At 37.7% G+C, this 13,166-nt stretch overlaps 2 protein-coding genes across 4 annotated transcripts in view; one reads left to right on the top strand and one right to left on the bottom strand.

Annotated features, from left to right (window-relative positions):
• LOC109370775 (uncharacterized) overlaps positions 1 to 13,166 on the top strand; it is a 268,116-nt gene that overhangs the window by 188,599 nt on the left and 66,351 nt on the right. The gene's annotated exons all lie outside the window — the stretch shown is intronic.
• The window catches only part of PREX1 (phosphatidylinositol-3,4,5-trisphosphate dependent Rac exchange factor 1), a 147,666-nt gene continuing 138,952 nt past the window's right edge, over positions 4,453 to 13,166 (bottom strand). For all 3 annotated transcript variants that reach the window (XM_085241960.1, XM_085241959.1, XM_085241958.1), the window contains exons 32-40: positions 12,864 to 13,081; positions 11,744 to 11,843; positions 11,066 to 11,209; positions 10,410 to 10,524; positions 9,910 to 9,976; positions 9,034 to 9,221; positions 8,406 to 8,508; positions 7,781 to 7,848; positions 4,453 to 5,920 (exon numbers count right to left, since the gene is read on the bottom strand). In XM_085241960.1, coding sequence (XP_085098086.1) covers positions 5,878 to 5,920; positions 7,781 to 7,848; positions 8,406 to 8,508; positions 9,034 to 9,221; positions 9,910 to 9,976; positions 10,410 to 10,524; positions 11,066 to 11,209; positions 11,744 to 11,843; positions 12,864 to 13,081 — 1,046 coding nt within the window. In that variant the 3' untranslated portion in view covers positions 4,453 to 5,877. The remainder of the gene's footprint in view (positions 5,921 to 7,780; positions 7,849 to 8,405; positions 8,509 to 9,033; positions 9,222 to 9,909; positions 9,977 to 10,409; positions 10,525 to 11,065; positions 11,210 to 11,743; positions 11,844 to 12,863; positions 13,082 to 13,166) is intronic.

The raw sequence follows: 13,166 nt of genomic DNA on the forward strand, positions 1-13,166 counted from the left end.
CCATAAAACAAAATGGACTTGATCTTAAAATACAGTTTTCCATTTACTTTCTCACTGTGTGAAGTCCAAAAGGTTCTGCTTAAATAGCAATAACCCCAGAAATTTTAAAAACCCAATAGAAATGTCCCTCATTTAGCTATCTTTCAACCTTCCGAACCCAAAAGGAGTGCTTGGAATCCTTTCTGATAGAAGATCCATCATTGTGACCACCCGTGTCCATCATTAAGATATTTCAACTCTGATGGACACAGAGCATAAAATATACCAAACACACACAAGAGTAATACTAAAATGACAACATTGGATTTGACGATACAACACAAAAAGTTGAACAAATTATATTAAGACTTTTATCTTAATGCAGGATACATGTGTTTAGTTAAGAATACAGAACACGAAGAAAAATATAAAACTATTAGTATACTAAAATCCCTCGAACAGAATTGGAAAACAACTCTAAAATATTCTGTACATTTTTTTTCTCTTTACAAAATATTTGAAAATGCCAGTCCTATAAACTGGTATAAAAATATCATCTCTGGAACACTTTCCTAAAACCGTGTAAAGGTGTGCTTTATGCAGAAGCATACTGTACAACTTGTGTCATTTCAGCATTGCCCTCCCTGCCTAGATGAGGTAATTGATCTCAGGTGCAAAATGAGCTGTAAATGTGGGAATGCTGTAGCAATCCTTTTTGTGCTCCTATAGTTGCTCACCAGTTTACTTTCAAAAGCCTTTTAAATCTGGTCTAATCTATAGTCAGAGTAGTGCAGCCATCCTGTGTTTTGTGAAAAGTGTAAAAATTAAAGGTCTTTCAAAAGTCCTTTGTCATCTTCAAGGACATATGTGTTCTAGGGCATTGGATTAGTGCCATGATTTTCATTTTCTAGAAGAGTCTTAGCTCATCTAAAAACATCTGTGAAAGGCTAATCATGAAAAGCAAACTTGTTGTTCTAAGAGGTTTCTATATGTATCCTTACATTCTTTATCTTTTTTTTCTATCTAGCTTTCTGTTTCTACAGTATATATGTACAGCGCTGTCACTTTTCCAAACAGTTTACAGTTCTTCTTTGACTCTTTACAATGCCGGTGACAATAGTTAGTTACCTGGTTCTCTCCCCAAACAGGAGAAAAGTGAATTGCTCAGTAGAGCAAAAGAAATTGGGCACATTAAGACAGAGCACTCAAACCCATGTCTTAAGGACACTAGGATTCCTTTTGTTTCTATTAAACAGAAAGCCTCTTCTAGTAATGTAGCGTAGCAATGCTGTGACAGCACCATCAAAACTGCTACTACACCATGTTATTGAACAGGAAAATATGGATTTATGCATAGAGAAGGATGGGACCCCAGTGGTGTGGCAATGGTGCTCATCAAAGCCAGGGTTCTCACTCTACAAAGAAGGAAAAATTCATTGTTGGAAAGCCTTTCTTCCCCATTAAGGTGAATAATTCCTGAGCATTTATCTCATTTATTTGAACATATATTCTATCACTGCAGTGCTACACAATATACTGGATTAATTTCATTAATCTCTGATACTTTATGAGTTAGCCTACGTGCTATGCTTTTGTGAAGAAGCCGAGGTCATAAGCTCTTTGTTGTTCTTTTTTTGCCCTTCTATAACTCAATAATGGCCAAATGCTTAGAAGCTGCACCTGGTATTTATAATGCTGCATATTATGGCTGGGACTGTACTGTATGTGCTGCTAAGAAAGTAGGAGCGTTTCAAATTATTTTGAAATAGAATTGAAATTCTTATTATCATCACCTATTGTTTCATATCTTCAAATCACTTTAGAACCATAAGACAATTGGGGCTCAGAATATTCCCGAATACTGCTAAGTGAGCTGTCTAGCACTATTTACTGATAAGAAAATGTGATGAAAGGATTTGCCAAAGCCCATGTCGAGGTGTTTTTTTGTTTTTCAGTGTTTCTTTATTCTGAAAGAAAATGCAAGACACTTGTCTGAACCTATGGCTTCTTATCTATAAGTCCTAGTAATTCAGTCTGTAAATGAATAGTGGAATATGAAAACGTGTAATGCTGAAAGATAGCTAGGCCTGGTTTTGAAAAACAGCTTTCTGCTTTGCAGATGCCATGGACAAAACGGGGCAGAGCAGGAACTATTTCCATCTTCTGTCATAGACAAACACAGCTTGTGCAGCCAAACACAGCTGCAGTGGGAAAGGCTGCCTTGTCTCCTGCAGAGATTCTCCTGTTAGTGTAGGCACTACTGCTTACAGTTCTTTATGAGCTTTATAAACAGCTTGGTAAAAGTGGTGGGGCTTTCTTTTGCTTTATGTTGGTTGGTTGTTGTTGGTTTGTTTGTTTTGTTGTTTTTTGTTTTTTTTTTTTGTATATGTGGGTTTTTTTTGGTCAGCACCTGATTGTAAGAAGAGTTTTTCTAATGTTCAGAACAATTTTCAGCCAATAGCTCTCTCTAATTGCTTGTGCTCCTTGTGGCTGTATTTTTAAATTATCTTTTCTTATGATTACTTTCTTATAAAGGCATCAGATACACTTGTGTCTTGATGCCTTTTTAGCCTAAGTTCCTCTAGTTGCGTCTTGGAGAATTTTATCCATTTTACTGATGGCATTTCAGTGTTTTCTCATCTAGCTACTGCACTTTCACTTAACCATTTGGTGTCTGTAACTGTGCACAGCTGTCTGGCAGGAGCCCATCAGGCCTTTGCACAGTGGCTTTAGTGGTTCCCAATAGGAAATCTGCCGTGGGGTGCAGGTGAGCTTTTATGACTATCAGATTGAATCCGAGTCATCTTGTGACAAACTCTACAACCGGGCTTGTTTTGTTGTCCATTAACAAGAAATATAGCAAAATACTTTAATTTTCATCTGCATGAGCTACTATTTGTACTGTAACATCTTATCTCATTCAAACTTCTCTTCCAAGTCTTGTAGGAATTTTTTTGTGTGTATCCTGAACCTTCTCTAGATCAGTGCTTCTCAACTTCACATCAATCCCAGGCTTGTAGTAGCTGTGTTTCAGTGATTCATGAAAAAGTTAACCCTATTCAGTTGCAGGACTGATAGACAAGAAATTCCAATTGCAACTGCCACCCAGCCCCCACTTTCTTTTCGGTCTTTCCTTCTTTCCTTTAGCCAGCTGCTTACACACCTCACACTGAGTTTCCATTTTCTCCATCTCAATGGAGTTTTTTTCACATGGCAACATATCAGATGCTTCAGATCTCTGAAATCCCCACTTACTTGGTTGTGGCAAACCTGATTCATTCTTTGCTTTTAGCCACAGAAATTCTGCAGACCTAATTCACTCTTCTAACTTGCAGGTCCTTTTTTGCACTGCCTTCTTTTTTCCCCACTTGAATTCTTTTTTTTTCAGCTCTGAATTCCCACATTGCAATTTTACAGCATCAAAACAGGTTTTCTTTCCTACTTCAATATGAAATCTGCAGTGAAACCACATCTGTAGCCCACACTGCACAAACGAAGAGTTGAGCATTACACTGCCTGCTCAAGCTGATGTCAAAAGCAACTTTTCCTTTATAGGTCAAACTTCTGACCTCTCATAGCTCCCTACAAATATCAGATGGAACTGAAACCGTTAAACAGAACTTAAAGCACTAAAGAAACAAGGGGTAGAAGAGAAAAATAAGATAATATCCTCATGATTTATAATATAAATCAACTTTTAATAATAAAAATGCTATTGTTTTCAATGAGAATAACATGTACATTTCAACGTAAAACAGCGCACAGTGTAAATGCCCTTAAATGCTCTTCTGTGCATCTCCAATGTCTACAATGACTGCATAACTGAGGGCAACGATCCTCACCAGGCTATAGAAACTGCTGCAGTTCTGCTGCACAGAGCTGCTGTAGGCAAAGCAAGGATCTGAGTTTGTAAGTGTTCTTTTTACATTTGGGTGTTCCTACAGTTCTTAGTTAGATTAATACTAAGTATATTTTAAGTTGATGATTCAGTAAAGAAACATCCATTTTTTCTTCAAACGGCAAGTGGTGTGAGTAACTCTTGCAAAAGTGAAGGGAAAAAAAAAGGAAAAAAGAGAGAAAGTGCATTGAAATAATGCTTTGTTCATCTTACTGCAGTACAGAATGGCTACTCTAGTAAAGTCCCCTCTATCTGATAGCTGGCTAATGCTGGGCTGCCTTGGTTCCCTGTAACAGGTTACTGTAGGTCAGAGGAAATATTAAAAGTGAGAAATTTAAACAAAGACGTCCCTTATCCCAAATTATTGTAGTCTGAGAGGCAAGAAAAAAATAATTCAAAAATCCAGAGACAGGACAGAGAATTTGTGTCCTCAAACTTGGCCTCAGCTGTTTTGTGCTGATGTATAGATTAGAAAATGTGAAAGAACTCAATATCCACCTTGAAAGACTCTAATTTTAGATTTCAGTTGCTTGGGTTTTGTTAATAAAATTAAGCCAGCTGAAAAACAAACAATCTCACAAATAAAAAATCCCAAACCTTTATTTTCTAGAATATACATCACTGCAAAGCGCTTCTGGATTTCGTAACAATTAACTCTTTATAATGAGACTGTGGAGAAACAAAGGAATGGTGAATGTCCTGCACACTGTCCTGCTGACACCTGCTACAAATTTGTTACGGATGGGTGGTCGTATTAAGGCACTCACTCTAAAATATCACTATTTCTGTCCTGAGACTGCTGCTGTGTTTCGTGAGTTTCAGCCAGTAATTTGGAAAAAATTACTGTGCTTAGGATAATACTGACAGGATGGGAAACAATTTTTCAAACAAGAAAAAATAAAGTACATTATATACATGATTCCTTTTTTTCTTTTAACTTAAAAGCATCCCTAATACATTTTAATAACTGTATTAAAGACTACTTAAATATTGAACGATTTTAAATAATGTAGATTTCTTTTCAGTAAACTGGGAGTAGCTGTGTAATTGCCAGCATATTGGTCCCATTTTAAACAATATAGTTTTTATTTAAATCTTGTATATATAATAACATGATCCAAAACACATATTCCACTCCACATAAATAAGTATAGTTCTTCTGACCGGGTTTTTAAAACTACATCTGTTCAAATAATCAGATTCTAAGACTGTATTTTTCCTTTGTAAAGTTTGCTTTCAAATCTTTCACTCCAATCTCTCCCCTTAATTATTACTGTATTTCCAGAGTACATAACAGGGCATTAGTAAAAAGAGTTAATCCCAAACCTGAAGCTACAGTAAGTAAAATGAAGTAATGGTAAGAAGTATTATGGAATGTATACTCTGCAGCATAGAGAGATTGGTTCTCACTGGGCTGAAATGGAAAATGACTCCAGTAGAAATTCTTTTTGCTTGCATCTGAATTAGCCATTGATTGTGCTATTTGTTGATCCAAAGTGCAGGTCAGTACATTACTAAGTGGTGTTTATGAAGCTACTGTTCAAGGCCACTGACCAAAATTATGCTGGCAATTAAATGGATGCCAGATACAGTACAGGGAGAGACAGAGGTGTCATCCTGGGTTTTCTCAACCAACCCAAATCTTCAAGTCCACAGCTTTTAAGTGGCAGCACAAACAGTATCAATAAAACTGCACTTTCTTGCTGCATAACTGTCACTGTTCCAGGCATCTACCAATGGCAGTAGCGCCCATCTTAGTTCTGTGGGGTTTGTTTCAAGAATTTCTTCAAGAGCTCAAAGAAATACAAGAATCCCTGCATGTGCTGCAGGGCTTCAGAGGCAGATTCCTGGTGCCTGGGGCCAGCAGGTTCATCTCCTGCAAAAGCAGTCTCCTCCTCTCTTGTTTCAGTGCCATAGCGTTGGTTAGCATGGGTCCTCAGACAGGGCTGCTTGTTGGTGCGTGTTTTAGTTGTGCCACAACGTAGGTGCCTCTGTCACGTTTATAAATCCCCATCTGTAGGTGGCTGGCACAGCCTGTAGAGTCTTTAAAGCAGATTAAGAGCATGGTATGAAACGTAAGAAAGATAACAAAGTTACTGGCATAGCATATAAAAGCTAGCTTCTCCTTTGTCATTCTGCAAGCCTTAGATGCAACCCAATAGCAGGAATACCACTATTTTTATTTTTCATAATTGCAAATATAAAAGTGTTTTATTAACTAAAATATTTATTATAATTGTTTAAATACTATGTGAGACACTGTATCACTCCTTTTTACCTTTGGCCCAATTTGGGTCTTCAGTAACGCTTTCTTTTTTTTTTTCTTCCTGTTCTATTTAAATACAGCGTAGTAAATGGGTCTTTTACAACTTCTCTTTCAAGACTGCTATTACAGAGTTTGCTTTACAAGCTGAATGCTAGGAAATGTATACTGAGAATTAACAATTCACTAGGTCTCCCTTTGACTTTGCTCAGTTTTATTTCAAATTACAACAGTGGAACCCAGGAGGGACAGGTGTATCTGAACTTCATTACCCTGAAATAATCCAAGCGAATGGTCCTGGAATTTAAAGTGTAAATGTCTCTTATTTGTTTGCAAAGCTGTTCATTTTTATACACAGCATGTTGTTATGGTCATTAAAATGGAACCAAAGTAATGTAGGTCATTAACAAGGCAAAATAACCACACTGCTAACAGCTGATGCAAAAGTAGTGGCACAGGAGCCAAACCTCACTATTTTCTTAATTCTTTTTCAAAATAACAATTACAACAGAAAGACAAGGTTACAAACACCAAATATTTTTCACTTTAAAGGCTCTGAGAAAACAAACCAAAGCCATGCTGTTACACTAAATGTCATCACAGTCTCTAAAGTTTAAAATAATTTCCCAGGGGTATTTTGAATAGCAGACAGCTCTATCTGAAGGGATTGCAAAGACTTCACGGGATCTTTTCTGATGCAGATTCCTGCATGCTGAAACTGTTCTGTGTGCTTCATGTAAAAAATGGCATTAACAAGAGCAAAAGCAGAAGTTTCTCTATTCTCTATTTCTACAAACTGTGATAAAACAGTCATCACAATGGTTTAGGACCATTGTATGGAAATGCTGTATTATAGTTTATTTATAGGTAAGTTTAGGTTGGACGTTAGGAAACACTTCTTTACAGAAAGGGTGGTTAAACATTGGAATAGGCTCCCCAGGGAGGTGGTTGAGTCACCGTCCCTGGATGTGTTTAAGAGCCGTTTGGATGTGGTGCCCGGAGATCTGATTTAGCAGAGGGCTGTTAGGGTGCTATGGTTAGGCTGCGGTTGGACTTGATGATCCTTCAGGTCCCTTCCAGCCTGAGTAATTCTATCATTCTGTGATTAAAGAATATTCTTTTCTCTCTGACAGTCTTGGAAAAGTCCTTTAACCTGGATAATTCTATGATTCTCTGAAATCTGTTCTTCCATAAACAAGCAGTCAAGATATTTTAAGCACACAATAGGACTGTAGCCAAAGTACTGACTTATGAATTGTCTTTGCATATCAGCTGTCAGATTTGTCATTCAGGAATTTTTCTCTCTCAGCATTCCACAGATGGCTGTCAATCACTAGCAATATCAGCTCATAGCAATGGTCTGAAAAAGACCCTTCTTTTTCTTCAGTAATGTTTTTGTGTGTTTTTGTTTTTTTTTTGAAAATGCAGAAACATTTGAAGTTAATGATATGCAAATTGTAACAGGCTGAGCTTATTAAGCTACACTGCACTTAATATAGTACAGTGAGAAAGGAGAATGTGATTTTTTTTTTCCTGCTATTACTACTAAGGAGATCTTTGGTTCCAACAGGATCTGCACAGTTATTACAGAAACATAAAACAAGCATTTCAGATAACATGCAGAATATATAACAACCCACCGAGGTGCACACTGCGGCATTTGGTCCATCACTTTCAGATTCTTGGCAGAGATTTCAACCCTTGGTCCCTAAAGAAACAAAGAATTTATGGTACTGATGATACTGATAAAGGATCTGATCCTTAGGGGATAATAACGTAATAGGAATGTGTTTTCTATCTGAGAATCCATTAACTACTTTTAAAAAAGCTGGAATCTGTTGGTAGATACATTAGTCATCTGTGTTTACTGAAAAGATAAAATTAATCCCAAAGCACTTTACAAGCACTGTTGTCTACCACTAGGGAGTTTCTACAATTTAACACTGATTGAGACTTTTGATTTTTGTACATGCAGAAATTGTCTTAAGTATCCTAGCTAGTCTCTACTTTCTAACCATCAAGGCACATACTTTGAATAATGCATACTGAGGCATATAATTGCTGTAAATGGCTGTACATGCAAACGTTGATTTGTTGTGTCAGAGATGGGTAGCTGTTCAGACACTAGTAACAGATTGGCCATATGAGTTCGTAGTGAACAAAATACAATGCCATGCTGAAATAAATAGGTGTTTTTACTATTACTGGAATGCTACTGGAATAAAGGTAGTAGCTTGCAGTCAACACACAGGTCCTAATACTTACTTGCTTTCGCATGATGTCTGTAGCTTGCATGATACACTTGGGCAAAAGTCCATGACTTCGAGCCAGTATGGCTGCTTGCTCCAGGGACACACTTAATGTACTTCTGAACATGGGAACAAGTGATACGAAATCATCGATCGTATTTAAAAACGTATATAGAGGAAAGCATAGGACACTTATTTATTAAGTATGGATTCTATTAACTAGCTTTTTTGTATCTATTACTTTGCTTTTTCCACTTAAAAACTATAAAATGAGCTTTAGTCCTGAATTTTCAGTCTCTTTACACTTGCTTCCTGCACACGTTCAAGTCTCCAGCAATGTTACTATGAGGTATATTTCACTGCTCTTCTGCACTACTTTCTGTATATGCAATTTCTGTATATATGCAATGAACTCATTTAGTGAATGGCATTGGTTGACGCACTGAAACAAAGTTTATGTGCCCAAACTAATTATTAACAGAACTATTTATGTCTCACCCTACATAACATATCTACATCAACATTATAGTCCCTTAACATCTACCTTGCTGTTGATTTAAACTGAATCAAATATATTGCTAAAGTCTCGAGAAAAGACAAACACTTGCATTGCAGCACTAACACTTCTGTTTTCAAAATCTCACCTCTGCATGCCAGTGCCACACATGGTAATCTGACAGGCTCCAAGTCGGTAACAGAGCTCAGAAGATATAGGTAGCAGGCCAGCTCCTGATGTGTTACTGCTGGAGTATCCTGATGGGGTGGGTTTTGTGTTAATGAAGGACTTCATCAGCCTGCAAAGCTCATCCATTGCATTAATGGGACGAATAAGCTAAACAAAGCAACAAGAATAACAAAAACATCAGTGGCACCTGTACTCTTTCAATTGTAAATTTACAGTTATTTATCCTGTCTCCAGACATAGTATCACTACACAAGTGACTGCTGCACAATAATGAATATTTGAAAGTGAAAAAATACAAATTATGACTTAGATGTGGGCCAATTTTTTGCAATTATCACAGATCACTGAGATAACTGACAATGTACATTAAAATGGCAAAGATGATTTGTTTTCACTGCAGTAATACTTAGTGCCTTATGTGCAAATATTCCCATATCACCTGCCCCGGTTAGACTGCCTCTAGCTGAGATGCTGGGAAGCACTATGGTCCTGGTGTTTCCTTCTATAACTGTGAATAAAGTTTAATTTCTAAAGTGAATATTTGCTCATTTTTTATACATCTCTGAGAGAGAAGAATGAATTCATTCTGTCTAACATCAGATACCCCATTTAGAAGGAGATAAACAGAGCCTAAGTTAGAGGGCTTGTGTTAACTCCAGTTACCCACGCTTTTCTTCAAAGAAAAGCCCCAAAGAAATTCACAGCATTTCTTCAGGGCAGGGAATTCTTTTAAATTATATTTGGGTTTGTACAGGCCTGCTTTATGGCTATCACATGACTGAGGTTTAAGAGACCAACTGATGTAGAAATAAAACCAGTAACAAAACAACAATACCTGGTCAATCTTCACTGCGGTAGTATTAGAATCAGTGGGCAAGTTTGACCTTTCTAGATAAAATGTCCTGCAAAAAGACCAGCAAGAACTACATTAGTCAGCAAGTTTCATTTCAAGCACGTATGTGTACTTATGTAAAACTTCTGAAAAGACTGTGAGAGAAGTCTTGTACTTCAAGATGTGCTTTCTTACTGAAGCATTTTGTTGCCGAAACTCGTATAGTCTGTACTGAAATATTCCTGAAACACCTTATTAATTTAAGTTCTGCTCAAACTTCTGAAGTCAAATCAGATAGGAATTTCATCCTGTACAGTGCAGTGCTTCAGAACAAGCTTAGCTGTGGGAAGAAAATTATTGGGTTTCTTACACAATGGGGATCTCCAAGAATCATATTTGTACAGGAAATCAACAGGAGTGGGATTTTTTTCATTAGTTTTAACATCTTTAGCAATGAGCACTCTTTTCGACATATTTTAAGGTAAAGGAGAAGTATGAAATACCTGAGTTTACGGTAGTATTGCTGCACTTTTTCTAGAGATTGACCATTAATTTGCTGTGGAAGTTCTTCTAGAGATAAACCAGCTGGTTGTGATTGCCCCTCCATACTCTCTAGAGCTAACAGAGAAAATGTTTTATTATGTTTTAAATATAAATAATAACATTTTAGTAAGCTTTTATTTATTTATCTCTGCATCATTTCACTGCTTTGCAAATGACTGTTGGATCATGTCAAGGCTAACTACTGCCCATTAATATAATTTTGGTGTGAATGTTTGCTTATCTAGTCATTATTTCTTCAATTCCAGTCTGGACAACTCTGTCACAGCACATGCTTCTAAAAAGACTTGCCTATAGCTTGGGAGCAGCTCCTGGTACCATACTAGATCAGATTGCCCACGCACAGCCCAATATGTCTTTATGACCTGAAGCTTTAGAGGAAGGCATAAAAAAAGCCCCAAGCAGGCACAGAATGTTCTCATGACTGTGTCTTATTCAAATCTCTAACACCCCCTAGGAGTGTCCCAGAATAGAACCACCTGCTTCTTAAATATCTGTAATTTTCAGCTCCATTTTGTTAAGAGTTCAATGGCCACTCTTTATTTTGAATCTTTCGCTATCATCAGCTTATTTTTCTAAGAAAGCTTTTTGTAGACACCTTTTGTAAATAGCACCGTGTGTAGTTTCAAGCTTCCTCCATTCTGAAACCGAGAAGGCAATTTGGAGAAGTAGTAGCTGTCAAGATAAAAGATAACCTTCAAGGCCTGACGACTTCCTTCGATGTGGTAGAAGACATGAGTATCTGCAGAAATAAACATAAAGATAAAACACTTGCTGCATTACCACAGTGGGAGAAATTTGTAACCATTGCTGCCTGAGTTTGTTAGAACATCTACTAACGTGTCACATCTCCACCATCAAATTAATAAGGGAGAGGCTTTATTGAGAGAAAATAAGTTCTGAAATATCATGCTGGCTGCATCTTCTAAAGCATAGTGATACAAAAAACATGGCTGACAATCAAAATCCCATCTTGTTTTTTTTGGCATACTGTAGCCAGTAAACATGGAAAGAGAGTTGGTAGGGTGACACAGAAGACGTGAGCTAGTGAGGGACATTCCTTACACTGTTGGTAGTGAAGTAGTGAGAATTATAAACACCTGTAAATGTCACATAGGTAAGGTGCTGTGGCAATGACCATAGCTCCAAGTCACTGAGGCTTGCTGCTCAATGCTCTCCAGGCCTGACGTGGTCTGTTAGATTTATAATCATGGAGGATGGTAATCCACAAAACAAACAGGAAAAAAAGAGTTTAAAAGAAACTCAGTGTACTCACTTGCTACAAGACTTTCATCCAGCTGCTTGAAATAGAAGGCAACTTTGTCCAGTTCTGTCAGAGTGACCTGGATGTCTTCCAGCATGGTGCGCTCCTCCTTCTGTAGGGCAAAGAACCAGATATAAATAGGTGACTATCTGCCAGGAAGAGATCAATAACAGGACAGTATAGTTGCTGCTGGCATGCTTTAGTTCAGGAGACTTAGTGCAGAATACAGATTCCCACAAACTCCCCACCAATTAATTAATTACTGGTGGCTTTTTAGCTTTGTGATACAAACACAGCTGTCCTTTGCTTAGATGTCGTTTGACATGATCCACAGGGAGTACAGAGGTTTAAAGACTGAATAGTTTTGAAGGGGTCTATTTTTCCAAACTTTATCTCGTATCTACAAATAGAAGAAAGGCTTATTGGTTACTGTGAAATAAATTTATTCCATGCAACGTAAAATAATAATACAGTTGCATATGGTTTGGATTATTTTTAAAAAGCATGCTCAACATATTATGTTTGCAATGTTCAAAACATTTCTGTAAAGTAATAATAATTTGCCTTTCTTATCCTCCCTTTTTCTGTACATTTTTACATTTACTGCAGCTTGTCTGCTATAGGTGCACCTTCTCCTCTTTAGACATGGTGTCTGTAGCTTAAGCTCAAATCACAGCACAATGGGAGTGTGTCAGAGAGATTTCAGTCTATCTAGCCTGCAAAAGAGGTCAATGTGAACATAACTCTAGAGTTTTCTGTTTGGAACTCCAGACGAAGTATTCCCAACTTTTCTACCTAATTGTTGATATGCATCATTCCACCAGAAGAGGGCAGGCCACCCATGCCTCATCAACAGTGAGCAGTAAACCCTCCCTAAATGCTACAAGGTCACTCCTAACATAAGGACAGCCTGATTCCAAAAGGCTCTGGTGTAACGACGAGTCCAGTATTTGTGAGGAGAAGGAAATAATGGGATATAGAAAATAGTGGGACATGGTTGTCAGAGTGGGAGTCTCCTGAGATTGCTGTCATCAGTTTCAACACGCTGCTAGCACTGGCTGTGCTGTGAATGGCAGAGAAGCATACATGCAAATGTGAACAGACCCCAGGGTGCCATAACTCTTCATCTTACCACAGCAGGGGAGAGCAGGGACTGGTAGTTTAATAAAACACCAGTGGCTGCTATCTGTTCCAGCCATTTTCTACTGGCGTCTCTGCTGCTCTCTTCATATTCCCCATTGTTGTTGTATCGATAGTTGAGAGCAGCCAGTAACTGCTCTGAAAAGGTGCAAATAGCAGCCACAAGAGATTGGCAGAAGATGGAATCTCGCCTCAGCTGTAGCTCAGTATCTGCAAGAGAAGGAGAGACACACAAACAAGTCATGAGAATACTTCTTTTATCTCATTGCCAAAGAGGCAGTTTCTATGTATGTGT

Source organism: Meleagris gallopavo, chromosome 22 (genome assembly GCF_905368555.1).
Source record: "Meleagris gallopavo chromosome 22, MGAL_WU_HG_1.1, whole genome shotgun sequence".
Classification (NCBI taxonomy): domain Eukaryota; kingdom Metazoa; phylum Chordata; class Aves; order Galliformes; family Phasianidae; genus Meleagris; species Meleagris gallopavo.